The 15,417-nt window shown below is 33.1% G+C and overlaps 1 protein-coding gene and 1 long non-coding RNA gene across 2 annotated transcripts; both read right to left on the reverse strand.

Annotated features, from left to right (window-relative positions):
• Nucleotides 1-469: 469 nt before the first annotated feature.
• LOC108377244 (turripeptide Pal9.2) lies at nucleotides 470-4,505 on the reverse strand. The gene is made up of 3 exons (XM_017633511.1): nucleotides 4,277-4,505; nucleotides 4,032-4,199; nucleotides 470-732 (listed from the first exon to the last, which is right to left on the reverse strand). Exons 1-3 carry the CDS (start codon nucleotides 4,320-4,322, stop codon nucleotides 659-661), a joined length of 288 nt encoding a protein of 95 aa, XP_017489000.1. The 5' UTR covers nucleotides 4,323-4,505; the 3' UTR covers nucleotides 470-658.
• Nucleotides 4,506-10,151: 5,646 nt separating this feature from the next.
• On the reverse strand, nucleotides 10,152-11,123 carry LOC108377255 (uncharacterized). Its single transcript, XR_001849313.1, has 2 exons — nucleotides 10,757-11,123; nucleotides 10,152-10,442 (listed from the first exon to the last, which is right to left on the reverse strand). It is a non-coding gene; the product is annotated as an uncharacterized LOC108377255 (long non-coding RNA).
• Between the last annotated feature and the right edge of the window lie 4,294 nt (nucleotides 11,124-15,417).

Raw genomic sequence — 15,417 nt, forward strand, 5'->3', positions numbered from 1 at the left:
TTTACGAAATCGGTAACTGGTACCAAAACAACCGATTTAATTTTTGGGTAACCATAATAAAAAACTAGCCATGATCACTCCGCTTTTCTCAAAATGGGTAATCGGTACAAAAAATCCGGGTTATACGAAATTGGTAACCGGTACTTAAGCCTATTTCATTTTTTAAATCGCCGTGAAGTAATCCTTGTTTCAACAAATTATGACCACTTGTATTTTTCCACATTTATATTTTCGAATGCTTTGAATTTAGTTCTCTATAACTATGTAAATAGTTGCGTTACAGGGCGCTATGCATATTTTGATTCTTAAATCAAGGAATTTCTAGAGCAACTAATTGATTTATAGATTTCCTTGTTTATTGTTTTTTCTCTTTGTCATTCGATTAATATAATAGGTGGCGATGGCACAGTCATCAATAAACTGTTAAACAAAGAAGAAGGGAAGTACTCAGAGAAATGATATAAAAAAATTTAATTTCAGAATTTTATTTGACAAACAGTAATTAGAGTTATTTTAAAGAGTCAAGTCCATATAGATTTGTTAATATTTTCGGCAAGAAATCGACTTAATTCTACGTATACATATTGCTTTACAGTTAGATGGCATGGCATTTAAAATAATTTATTAAAATACATATTATTGTATGGTTGTCGAATTCTTAGCAAAGTTTATAATCTGGATGAGTTCTTCGTTCAGCTAAATCACATAGTGACATATCCACCGTCTCAAGATCTGAAATGAAAAAAAAATAAAAAATAGTTATTGGGGTTATCATAATTATGAATTGCTACTTAAATATATCTAATTTGATTTTGTTCCGTGCTTGGAGCCCGTCACGTAAAATGAAGTAGTCGCACATTATACTTATAAACAGCACCATATAAATCAACATTTTCAAACTTGTACAAAAATTAAAAAAAGCTCAACAAACTTTACCAATTACTCGCAAGAATTTCAAACTTTTTTCAGTAGGATAAAGTGCGAATTTCAAGACTGCATACCTAAAAGTTTTCTAAAGATTCTGAATAAAAAGTTTGAAATTTTTTTACGGTGTTGTGAACCCTTTTCCATATAAACAAAATTTCGCACATACTATATTTTGTATGGAAGAAAAAAATTTTCAACAAAAATCAATGAGATTTTCAAGAATTTTTAAACCTGCATATTATTAAACTAAAATTGAATAGGCAATAAAACTACATACCCAAAAAGTTTCTAAAATTTCTAAATAAAAAGTTGAAAATTTTTATGAAATTTGTTAAATTTTCCTGAATTGGGCACACAACTCTAAACTTTCACTTAAATGATTTATGTTATAGAATCTGCTATTTTTTCATAAAAAATGAACGAAAAATATGTAAAAATAAAACATTCTGGATATTGTGAAAAATATATGTGTGCTATTTACGTGAGCGTGGAGGCAAATGCTACCGCCCTAAAAGTACGCGATGTGCTACCCACTGATTGTGGTAGAGAAAGTGGAAGAGCAACCTATAGCATATTGATTTAGGTTTAGAGTACTCAATAAACTATTCTAAAAGTCTTGTAAACAGTTACTAATTTGGTAAAGGTCTATTATCAGTTAACACTTAGTATCTCAGGCTGCCACCAATTGCCCCCCTTTCTGCATATCATTCGGAAACAGTGGCCGGTTTTGATAATGGACCCTTCTACGTTGCGAAATGAAATTCGATCTTCTAAAAGTACAACTAACCAGCTTAGCATTACACTTGGATCATTTTAATTACAAATCACCTACCTCGTAGCTAGCGTTACAGTAGCGGTATTCACCAAATTGAGCAAGTGGCCTGGCACTCTGGCAAAATATGTACTACTAATGCTTTCAGTTTTAAAACTTTTTTTCGTCCAGTTAAAAAACAACTATCCTTATACATAATTATATAATTTGCAGACAATTGGTATCATATTTCCTGCGGAGACAGACCTACATTCACTCTGTGTTACTATTTGGCGCCAGCAGAAGAAGGAACGACAGGCGTGCTATGTTGAAGTCGGCCAATTTTGTTGAGATAAAAAATATGTATGCATGTGGCACTCATGCATTGCGCCAAGAATTGAATCGAGTCTTGATGTATTCAGAACGGCAGATATTTTTTTATGAAAAGTTTTTTTTTTTGTGGCCGCTATGGCTACGGTGACCATTCGTCCCTTATTTTAAAGAACAGTCCTTTATTTTAACACCCTGTCCTTTATAATTTTTTTCCAAAATAAAAGACGCATTTTGTTATTTATTTCTTAAACTGTATTTTAAATCAACCCTGCATTTTTCAGAGGTAAACTTTTAAACACAGAATATGAAAAATAAAAATATCTGTCATAAAATATAATGAAAACCCTAGCCAGTTTGTTTCGTATACCCCACTTAAGGGTTTCTATTTAATAGGTAATCTTTGTACAATCTATAAAGCACAGGGAAAGTTGTGCCCAGGATCGTGTTGAACGCTGAGTTTCCAGTTCCACTGAAAGAGAACAATAAAAATCCTGCTGCACAGTGGTTCAAAACTGGCACTTAGTGTTCGTAATTCAGTGCAGCCTTAATTTTTCACTTAGTTTGATTATTAAAATTTTTTATTTTATGAAATCTTACAATATTTGGAAGAGACCAGTTGAGCCTGATTTGTGAACTTTTACTTGATTATATTAAATTTTTTATTCAAAAATTTTTAAGAGCTCGAGGCCTTTTTCAGTGAAAACTTATTGTGGAAAAGCAACAATAATTTGAAAAAATGGTAGAAGTGATAGCTATTTCGGAAATCACCACATTTCCTCATCAGACTTCTTTCAGTAGGATTCGAACCGACGATCACCACTGACTCAGCCAGTTGCCTACGCACTGTGCTAAGTTTTTAAATTTTTTAGTGCAAATTACAGAAAAAGTAGTAATTTTGAAGAAAATTTATTCTCCTGCTCCAGTTAATAAGTGTTACATAGCAAAAACTAGTTGAAAACAATTGTATGGTTTTCTCAAAACGAAAAAAAATTACACAAAAATTTGAAATTTTATAGAAAATGTTTACCAAAATAAATGAGGCTTGTTCTGGTGTTCGTACGAATTGAAAATTTGAAATGTTTGTATAGAAAATGATAGGAAAAATTCAATATTTTCGAATTGTACGAAAACAAGAATACGCCCAATATTTTTTTTTGGTTTTTCGTAAAAATTGGTTGAAAAATTAAGGCTCCGGTGGATTATGAACATTCAATTCCAATTTTGAACCACTGTGTGTTGGCTTCGTCGTGCAGTATGAATTATGGTAAACGCATTTTGGAAGCAAAGGATGGCGAAGTCCTTGAAAAGGATATAATTATCTGGTAAATATTTGATTTAAATTACGATATGGGTAAGGTACTTTTATCATACAAGTTGTATGTACGTATTCCCAAATCATTTTGAAAAAATTACTTTATTTTACTTTGGTTATTATGGTCACCGTAGCTATGGCTGACAACAAACAACAAATTCGATGAGGAGCTCGGCCAAACACTTAGCAAAAGTGCAAGCGCCAAAATATTTTTTAATATTATTTTTTGTGTAAAAAATACACACTGACGTTTATTGTTATTGCCTGCCGAGCTATGATTGTAATTAGATAAAAACTTGTTCTATCACAAGACGATTCAGCAATCCAGGCATTGAACCTGGTTTATAGAGATTAGTATTGGTGCGCGCCTCTAACGACTGGGCTACGGCGGCTGCCAGATGAAAAAGCTCTTTCAAATATCTGCCGATGCCAAGAAGCGTCGCTCATTAGTACATATTATTTACGTTATTTTTATTATATTGCATCACCTTTCAAATCTGATGAAAAAAAAATACTCAATGCTGAATTTGTTAAGCTTTTAAAAATTTCTACTAAGCGCAATTTGAAACTCTCGCGTCTCAGGCTTAATTCTGTCGGTGATTAGCAGCTTAATTTAAATACATAATTTTAAGATCTACATTCATATGTATATGTTTATAACAAACTTTCACTATGTATATAGTAAGTAGTTAATTTAAGTAAACTTACTGTGTTTCTTTGAGCATTTTAGTTGATCATACTGGCATTTGTTGGGGAATCTAGCATAACAATTGCTGTCATAACCACAAACGGGATCGAATATTGCCGGACATATTTCGTTGCATTGCTTCGGTTCAGATTGCGGAGCTGACGTTGTCAAAGCGACAGTGACGAGCACTAATATGAATAATTAATTTAGAAGTTCAGATTTTAATCCACAACACAAAATTTATTGCACAAATATTTTTACTTACCAATCAATAAGTAGAATATAGCCACTTTTTCAGTTTTATTTTGCATATTGATTTAAAAAAAAAAAGTATAACAAATTATTTTTCAAATTATTCTAATAAATTTCTCTGCACTTTTGCAAAATTCTGCTGGCGTTGCAATCTGTCTATGACGGGATCTCTTATTCGACTGGCTGCGCTGCGTCGCCTAGAGCGTTCTCAGTGGCGAAGCGCATTTCTATCCCAGTTTCCGTTATAAAGTTGGATTTTGCATAGACATACATATCTACAGACATACAGTGGACTCCCAGCAATCTAACTAATCAATGTATATCGAATGGGAATTAATACTAGGCTTGTTGCACTTGAAGTGTATAAAAAAAAAAACTATATTTTTTTTTGAGTTTGCGTTGGAAAGTTAGGTGGAGAGGCACTTGGCTTCTCTCGGAGTTTTTATGTAAGGACTGATGTGCTATGTTGAACTCGACCAAAATCGTTTAAGCGGCTATAGAGGCAATCAAGAAGAAGATTGATAACAAAATTTTAAACCTAATCAATCGCAATTTACCAAGATTACATAAGTGTAGGGTTGCGTGATTTAAAAAACCTTTTTGATTCAAAATCTGCTTTTAATTAGAAATTTGATTTGATACATCAACCAAATAAAAAATAAATTTTATTTTTCAGTTGATTCGTTGGACAAATAAAAAATAAAATTTATTTGTGATTTGATTGCCGGACAAATAAAAAAAAAATTTGTGTTTCGATTCCTTTAACAAATAAAAAATTAATTTTATTTGTAATTTGCTACGTATTGAAAAAGCTCAAAAGCCGTGGTTACATAAAAAAAAATAATTTATTTGTTAGGAAATCACAAATAAAATTGATTTGCTCGACAATTCAAATCACAATTAAAAATTGTTTTTTACTGGTTGAAGAATCAAATCTTTTTGTTTTTACTTTTCCGATTTCGATGTAAAAGGTATTTAAATAATATTTCAAATTTTCGTTCCAATATTTAAGGTCTCACTGTATTTGGGGCGACAATTTGCTGAGATTATCATTTAAAACGCCTGATACATATTACGCGGCTGAGCTTATTAGTACATATGTATGCACATGTTCACGTCATTGCAAATACAAACAACAAAAATTTCCCTGATAATTTCAACAAATATGTATTGGAATAGCAAAAATTCAGACTAAGTCTGGGTTATCATAACTGTATATATATATATGTATGCACAAGTAAGAGTATTAAACATTTCTACAGTTGATATTTAAAACATATAAGGGGCGTCTTTGAATGTTGTGTACGTGGCTCGTGGTCGAAACGATTGCGAGATAACAAATGCAAATATGTACATACATACTATACATATGTATGTATGTATGTTCGGAGTATGTAAATATATTTACTTATATGCATTTGGTGAATGATTTTGAAAATATGTTTACTATAAAGACGTTAAGGCAATTTTATTTTATGTATATGTACATACGTACATACAGATGTACATTTGTGAGCTAGGGTGACATTTGCTGCATACAATAAAAAATCGTCAATTTAAACTTGGTTTATTTTATCAATCCAGCTTAAATATTTATTATGATTTCGAAGCCAGTCGTGGGATGGGATATGCTTTTTATAATTTAAAAAATAGTTTCATAAAAAAAATAAAATATTCTAAGCATTGTAATACTTTTTCCGGTAAATACTCTTTAAGAATAATAAACATCTTAAAAAATTTTTTTTTATGAAGTTTTCAAAAATTTCGTCGCGATTTTCAAAATAATTCTATGATTCATGTACTTTGTGTAAAAATAACTAATTATAGTCTTTATTTTTCTTCATTTCTACTGTATCTTTAAAAATTTTTTTTTTTTTTTTTAATTTGAGCACCCGAAAAGTTCATACGTTTAATGATTTTTGTAGAATTTTAATCGACTGGTAGCGTTGAGTGGTATGTACGTTAGGGTGGCAGGAACTGAGATTTGATGGATAAGTACCAGAACGGGCTACTTGGGGCCAATGAACTTTGGAACAAAAAAAAAACTCCTAGAGAAAAGAACATCCACATATGCTACTTTAAGATCTGACTGTAAATGTCGAAGATACGGCGAAAAATTTTAAAAAGACGACGCCCATAAATATTCAGCAAAAAATTAAAATGTTTTTTCAAAATTGCCTCACAAAAATACTTTCGACTCAGGGGTGTACGGCCAAATTTTTTATTCCGGTACGATCTAATATACATACACATTCGTAAAAAAAACAAAAAAAAATACTCTGCTTAGTTTTTAAACCCCCACTCTCGAGTCACTAAGCTCACCAGTGCTTTTAACACATACATATAGCGGCGCATTTTCGGCGTTGTGAGATAAGACTCCAATGGAACTGCTGCGGTTTTAATTTGCAAATATTTGTATGTACATATTTTATAGATTAAATATTTGAAATCATGTAAATATATACTTGGAAAAATATTTCATCATAGTCATACACATAGAATATTGAAATGCTCAGTACTGTTCCTGCCTAATTTGTTGCCGGTAGTTTAAATTTGAACTCACTTATTTTTCTCAGTTGACAGTTAGCTGGAATATAGGGCGTTTAGTAAACACAGGGCATTGCTTGCACGTTTATATGTATGTATGTATCGACATATGGATTCCATTCACACAGTATTCGTAAATTTGTATTCATTGCTAAATGAGCGCCGTTGTAATGTGGCTGTAAGCTCTTTTTTAATTACGCTTCTAAAAATAAATCCACTCGAGTTATATTTAGATGAAGAAGGAAGAATAATTCAATGGAAAAAATTATCGGGAAATGCAAATCTACTTACGTTTTATAAATATACATACCACATATGTACGTACGTATAAATAGTTTACTCATAGACTTGTATGAGGATGGTTCACTTTTCTTAGAGTAAAATTATTCAACCATTTTTCGCACTTGTATTGGAGAGAGAGTAAGAACCAGGATAGTTGCATACACTTCCAGGTACATACATATAAACAAATTTTATTTTTAACTTAAAGAAGGTAAGCATTTGGTATTATTCTGGCAATGCTGGTTTTAAGGATTTATATTTCGAACTCGCAGGAGTATAAATACACATCAAAAAAATTCTTCCGAAAAAAACTTTGCGTTCATTTATTTTTAAGAAATACAAAAACGAAAATCTGGCAAGCCTAATGCTCTCACCGTTCCTAATGTCCGCAAGGGCGTAGCTTAAGAATCTAAAATCTGCTTTTATGCCTCTTCCAGGAGGTCTGCGAATATCGTTATTGAAAGCCGTTTCGATGTAAACAGTTGGACTAAACGGAGAAGGGTGCTAGCTGAGCGAGTTTAAAAGGGTAGGTGAAGAGCCGAAAATACAAATGTTGTTGGTTTGCCCAGCTTGAGTCTGAATAAGTAAGAGTTAAGCCTGCTACTGCATTAAGACTTAATCATCACCAAATCTCTCAAGCCAGCTGAAGATATTCATTTGCGATGGGTAGTAGAGACTTTGTACATTCGTTGATTGTCGCTTATGGCTTGTCGGGTCCAATGATTACGCGATCTTGGCTATGCTCCCAAAGCGTGTCTGTTCGAATATTGCCTGCACCATCAGCCAAGCAGAAATTTTGCTAACTGACGCACAGTGCGGCCGAAAGGCAAAAGTGTGGCCAAAATTGAAAAAAAAGTTTCTAGATAGGGCTTTTTCATCAAAAAATTGGCTAAAGGGATCTTCTAAGAATCGAAAACCGTTCACAGCAACGGCCTGTACCCCAAGTCCCCTCTTTATTTTCAGTCGGAATGTCATCTTCGCCCGAGCGCAACATTATGGCAGATTCAAAATTTTTTTCGAAGTGCAAATCTCAAGGCATTATGTTTTTCATTTCTCATTTTCTTCATATCATCGAACATCTTCCGTATGGAAGAAAATTTGCCAAAAATCAACGGTAGGTTCCAGCTACCTCAAACTTATACTTTGAGACAATAGAATTGAGTGGGCTATAAAACTGCATACTCAGAATCTTTCTTGGAAATCTAATTCAAAAGCTCTAAATTTACCAGACGCCATACTGGATCCGCCATTTTGAATTTTGCAATTCTGACAGCGGATTCGTATATAGAGTTACTGAAAACCCCTAGAACGAAATTCCGAATTATTTATTTAAAGCTTCGAATTTTGGCCGCACTGGTACACCGCATAGCATTTCGTATCTTGAACTTTTTTCAACGGACATTCGTGGGTATGTGCATTAGTGCGGGTCAATTTTTATGGGAGATTTTTTCAACTATGCGCTCATAGCATAGGAGGTTTCTACAAATAACTCTAAGCAAATTTCCAGAAGAAACTATGGGTCTAAAACAATTCGGAGTTTGCGAAGATAAGTTTCTCTTATTTGACAGTTTGCTGTAGTGTTGTAAAGAAGTGCTTAATTTTTGTATAAAAATTGCTACCAGGGGTTTTTGGCAGAGAAATCTATTTCTGGACTTACCTTATACCTAAAACATCCGCCAGAGGGCGCAATAGTGAAAATTTTCACATTTTCTTACGAGATAAAATAAAACGTATATTTAACATTTTCATTCAAACTAAAATTTTTACTACGAGAATTTTAAAACTGTTAAACTTTGCACATTATTATGCTAAAATTGAATGGACTATAAATTTGCAATTTTTAATGAAATTTTGAAGAATTCATCTAATTTTCGTACATTTTTCGGAACCTAGATTTATATGACGTTTGTTAAAATATAAGCCGTATTTTAAAAAAAATTTAACAAGAAACTATTGTGAATATTTAAATAAAAATCACAGGATACTAAATATTGTGAGTGGCTTTAATTAATTTAAAAAAAAAAAAATTTTATTAAAAAAAATATATGTAAAAAATATTTTTTCTTATACATATGTATGTATTATAGAGTACACCACTCCCCATAAAAAAACTCATAGTTATTTCCCATTGGAATCGTTGAATTTACTATATTCTGAAGGTTTGCAATTTTTAATGAAATTTCGTAGAATTCTTCTAATTTTTGTACATTTTTCGGAACCTAGATTTATATGACGTTTGTTAAAATATAAGCCGTATTTTAATAAAAAATTAACAAGAAATTTCGTGAAAACTATTGTGAATATTTAAAAAAAATCACAGGATACTAAATATTGTGAGTGGCTTTAATTAATTTAAAAAAAATTTTATTTAAAAAAAAATATGTAAAAAATATTTTTTCTTATATGTGCACATATGTATTATAGAGTGCACCACTCCCCATAAAAAACTCGTAGTTATTTCTCATTGGAATCGTTGAATTTACTATATTCTGAAGCTTCCGCCAAAATAATTAGGCAAAATACGAAGATTTACGTGAGCTGGACCGATTTAAAAATGCCTTCAAAAATCGATTTTTTTTGTATAAATATAATTTGTTTTTAAAAATATTTTTTCTAAAAAATCACCCCGGATGATAGCAGAGTTTAAGATTAAAGGGTCTGCATAAAAATATTTGAAAATTTTATCAACCGAAACAAAATAATGAAATTTTTTGAGGTATTTTCAAGTGGGTCCAGTTAACGAAAATCTTAATATTTTTCCGAAATATTTTGACGGAAGTAGAATACCCTATGCTATACGCGCATATTAAAAAAAAAATGACCCGCGCTAATGTGCATTCTAGAACTCAGTTAAAACTACTACTCTGACAAAGAAAATGAAAAAGGGAACTTTTTCTACCTCTACGCAAAATCCTATTTATGTATATCTGGTTAAAAATTAGTTTTGGATAGCGACGAGTGTAGATAATTAGATAATTTAATGACAATTACTGATATATAATGACCTACATGAGATATAATGACCTATACAATATCCAAAATAAAACTCATATTTTTCATATAAAAATATTTATTTATCATTAACAATTTATTATCTGTTACAGTTAGTTTCATTTTCCAAAACAAAAGACTTAAGTTACGAACTTCAACACTGCCACAGTGCCATCATAAATCTTCGAATAGATTCAGCAGATCGTCATCGACAAGTAGTGGTACACTAAGTAGAATTTCTTGACGCCAGCCGCCTTGCGCCCTCAACAGTCAACTCTCATGATGCAACACCCGATATTTGAGCATTTTCCATGACAGAATATTCTGGTTGAGCTCCTCACAAAGACGCACAACGCAACCTTTGCAAAAAGAAAACACAAAAACGAAAACAAATAAATAAATAAATAATTATTTCTTTTCTTGTTTGTATGCAAGTATAAACAGGTTTAAATTTTAAAACACTTGCACTTAAAAAACCTAATTAAGTTCAGAGGCATCAGAAGCTTTTTTCAGCTGTTCTTTTTTTTAATCGATCACATGTTGTATGCCAAAAAGCGCGCAATGCACACACAAACAAAAACTCATAACCGACACACTCGAGTAAAGCGAAAGCGTGTCGAAGCAAAAGTCAATTACAATTCAATTTGCAATTAATTCTCTTTCAGACACTAACCCACAAGATATTTTATAACGCGCAGCAAAACCATTGCAAAGAATCTAAATACAAAATGTTTTCGAATCGTAATATTTGCTTTTATTGTTGTAATAATGTTGTATAGCAAATTATGTAACTTTTAACTGCGAAATTGTGCTGCTGCCGAACAAACGCGCCTTTTCTTTATCCGTTTACGTTGTTTACTCGCCAACGATTAGAACGTAATTGAACGCAGAATTGAATTGCATCGTTGATCTTAAACAAAAAATATCCAGCAACAACAACAATATGCAGCGCGTTAGCGTTTGAGCGTTGTTGACTATTTGCTACAGCTGATTGCTGTTGTTGCGTTGCAAGTTTGCTTGCTGTTGGCTGACAGTGGCAGTGGTAACGGTTAGTTGCATTTATTTGCACGTTCGCTTAGAAGATTGTAGGTCGTGGCTTTGTGCAGCTAAGTGTGCATATATGTATGTATGTGTGCATGTGTGTAACTTCGCTGCATGCACAGCGCTTGCATTGAATGCATGTGGTATTCACGGTTGCCACTGTTGGTTGTTTTTCTTTTATTTTTGAAGTGAAACTTCTTGAGCGGCGGTTGGTTGGTTGGGAGTAAATTGGCAAATCCAACGGAAATGATGCAACGGAAATGGTGCAACGGAAATGGTTGGGATGGAAACAAGTACTTCTTGATTGTATGCACGCGGTAAAGAATGATACTTAGAAAAAGACCAGTACAAGAATGAAAGTAAAGGTGGGTAAGTACATAGATAAAGAAAAGGATAAAGACAAAGGCAAAAATAAAAACAAACACAAAGATGCGTAGAGATAAAGGCAAAAATGAAGACCAAGGTAAATTTAAACACTTTACTTATGTATATGAGGGCAAAGATGAAGGGAAATATGTGTTTAGATGAAGAAAATGATAAACATAAAAGTAAAAACAAAGATAAATATAAAGAAAAAGATGAGGATGAGGATACCAATAAAAGTAAAGATGAAGATAGAGGAAAAAAATTAAAATAAAGGCTATTATAGAGAAAAGGATATATGTATATTGAGACACAGAGACTCAATCTGGGAACTAATTTGGGTTTTAGAGATTTTCGGGATTCTCGGGACTTATCGATATAATAATCGATATTTTTATCGGGTTTGCTATCGATATTTTTATCGAATTTTTTTATCAAATTGGTTCCGAAATTGTTTTATCGATATTGTTACCGATTTTGCTAACGATGTTTTCGGAACTTGTCGATACAATAATCGATATTTTTAGCAATTTTGTTATCGATATTTTTATCGATTTGGTAATCGATATTTTAAATGATTTTGTTATCGATGTTGTTTTTGGTTTTTTAACGATATTTTTATCGAATTTGTTATCGATTTTGTTATCGATCATTTATCGGTTTTGTTATCAATTATTTCTCGATTTTGTTATCGATATTTGTATCGATTTTGATATTAACATTTTTATCGATTATGCGATGGATATTTTTGTTTCCGATATTTTTATCGGTTTTGTTATTAATATTTTGTTGGATGTTACTATCGATTTTGTTATCGATTAAGTATAAAGATAAAAATCAAGATAAAGAAAAACAGAATAAATGCAATTAGAACGAACAGGGGTAGAGGTAGGGATCTAGATTGAAAAAAGAGAAAAAATATAACCTTAAGCAAAAGCAAATTTCTATTTTTTAATGTAACATGCTTAATATGCACACATGAAAAGTAAATATGTATGTGATTGAACGCACAAGTATTTCATTTTATTTTGTTTTCCGAAATAGCAGATATAACTTCTTCCAAAATGTAAATTAATGTTGTGTTTCTACAAAATTTTCATTAAAAAACGAGGCCTCAATCTCAATAAAATTGTCAAATTTTTGTTTNCGCGATCCAGAAAATTCTTCTATCATTCTTGCCACAAATGTATGTTTTCTTCGAAAATACTCAAGTACTACCAGTAGAGTACTCTACTGTCAAATACCTTTTACTCGCAGTAGTTGCGGAAGGCAAAGTAAATACTCTACGCGTGTTGCTATTGATCGGTAGTTTACGTACGCTTGCTGAAACTGGTTTATGCTTACTCATACTTGACCCGAACGATGAAAGTAGGGGATGGAAAGTATTTGCGCGGCGATCGGATGTCTTGTTGGGCCGTTTAAATGGAATTGCGCTGGAGTCTAATACATACATATATAAGTGGATAACAAATTTGCTTGTTTTTTTTTCAATTTGGCTGTTTTTTCCACAGATTTTGGTTGGTTATTTTTATAGCAAGTGGCAACCGTGCATGTACTCACACACATACATATTTAGTGGATATGTATTTATATTTTACATATCATTGCATATTTGTTGACTGCTAACTGCGAACGTGGCCATGTTCTATGCTTCTTTGAGTAGTCGAGTGCTCATGAAGGCCTGAAACGTGGCAGAGAGCGCGCTAAATATTTACAAATTTACATGGTAAGCACTTAGAACTTTTTTATATTAATTACGCAATATGTGTGATGCAGTTTTTTGAGATATCAAAATTTACTATATATATGTATAGAGAAATAATTAATGACTATAATTGAAAATTACCAAATGCGGTCGCAGCTGGAAAATTTTGATAGCGTAAGTTTTTTTTAAGAATTAACAAATTCAGTTTTATAGATATTTCGCACTAGCTTAAAGATTAAATTATCATATTTGTAATAATGTGGTTATTATAAAGCTATATGATGAAATGAATAATTTATGAATCGGTCAATATAATTTACAGTTCAACAGAGCTCCTTTAAACAAACTGATCAACATCAAAATTTTCATATCGAAAAAATGCTGACTAATTGCCTTTGGGAATTCTTCTTCTTCTTCACTAAAACTGATTGTCAGTTTGGGCTCTGACCAAAAAGCTTCTCCAATTGCCTCTCTCGTTTGTGTATTTGCGCCAATTGTTCATTCCAAGTGTGGACAGTACATTCTGCACTTGGTCCTTCCATTGTGTCTGAGTAGGTGTGGAGTCGAAGGATTGTTCGACTCGCCTTACTGCTGTTCCGGTCGGTCAATTACCTTGTATATTACCAGAAATGTTTACTTGCCTTTGCAACAGGTGCTGCCGGCTCGCGAGTTGAGGACCTTGTTGCGGCTCTGTACTCTATTGACAATTGCGGCGATTGTATGCGCCGAGAAGGACAGCAGAATTTATAAGGTAACTCTGAGAATTTTTGGGGTTTTCAACGTCGGAATTGGTTTACCATCGACGTGAATTACCAGCTGTAGTCTGACCTCCTTCGTCAAGGTGGTAAAAAGGCTTGCCAAGGATTTTGTAGAAGAGAGTTTGTGCCTCCTTATAGTGAAGAAGCGAGGAAGCTCGGAGCGTTAACCGTTTACTTTCGAGCCTAAGTCATCAATTCCATTCCCGGACGCCATTATCAAGCAGTCATCGGCATACAAGACAAAAGAGACTCGCTCTGGTGGTTGAGGGAGCTTTAAAATTCGATCATTAAACAGCAGCGGGGAAAGGCCAACAGCCTGTGGAAGCTCCTGTTTAATTTTCCTTGGTTTGCTAGTTTTGTCTCAGAAAATTACTGACCACCGTTTGAGTACCTGTGGGAAAGAAGAAGCCTCAATGTCTTCTAGTTGCGGTATCAAACACTTTTGACAGCTAAAAAACATCCAGCGCTTTTCTCTCACAGGGGCGCTTACGCTTCAGGCCACGAGTTAGCTTAGTGTTTATAGCCTTAAATGCTGTTATTGTGCTGTGCATTTTGTGGAATCTATGCTGTTGCCTCGCTGGCATCAGGTGGTTCGTGTGTTCACATAATAAATTATTTTCGATAACAACAAAACTTATTGATTAATTATGATGTTCGCCTACGTGTTGCGCCAATGGCTTGGATTCTTTACTTAACTTAAGTTAACTAATATGCAAAAGCTCAAAGTGCTTAGAACTTGTTTGCGGTTGGCATGCTAATGTGTAATTCGTATAGCTGCAGCTGCTGCAACTTATTTTGCGATTACACAATTCGGGTCACTTTGCCACAATTTTTAAAATTTTATTTACCAATTTTTATTTCAGCAATTTTTTAAGTAAGTACCCTAAAAAGTTTAAACAAAAAATAAATTTTCTGTTATCCAAATTCGGCTAATTAATTTAGTCATTGCTTGCTGCGAATGTAGCGTGCTCTGCTGGTTAAAGAAAAACGAACCGCTCACTGCTTCATACAAAGAGAGACATACAATTTTCCGCCCGATCGCTATGTTGTGCTGTGTTGTGCTGTGTTGTGTTGTAGGCGCTTGCAACATTTCAGTAATTGCCGCCGCTCAACCTTCAGCGGTCACCAACGATACACACACCCAAGTGGCAGTGTGTTGGTGATCGTGAATTTGAACAACTTGGCGCAGGCTACTTGCCATTTAATTACATACATACAGCCATGCACATAAAGTGGCAAAAGTATACTTCCATGTCTGTTGCTAAGAAATTTTCTTGTAAACTTGTAAAAAATTTTCTAGACAAATACTCACTTTACTGTTAGTTATCGAGTTAGTTTGTTGACTTTTGCGAGTAAACAGTTGGATTCGATTGATTGAGGCTAGTTATTGCGAGAGGATTGGCTGTTCATGTTAGACGTCTTGCGCAATTTGGTAGCAATAAACTTCAAGTTGGCCATTTTTGGCAA

This window comes from Rhagoletis zephyria, unplaced genomic scaffold (genome assembly GCF_001687245.7).
Source record: "Rhagoletis zephyria isolate East Lansing unplaced genomic scaffold, Rhagoletis_zephyria_1.1 Rzeph_scaffold_00104, whole genome shotgun sequence".
In the NCBI taxonomy this organism is placed as follows: Eukaryota; Metazoa; Arthropoda; class Insecta; order Diptera; family Tephritidae; genus Rhagoletis; species Rhagoletis zephyria.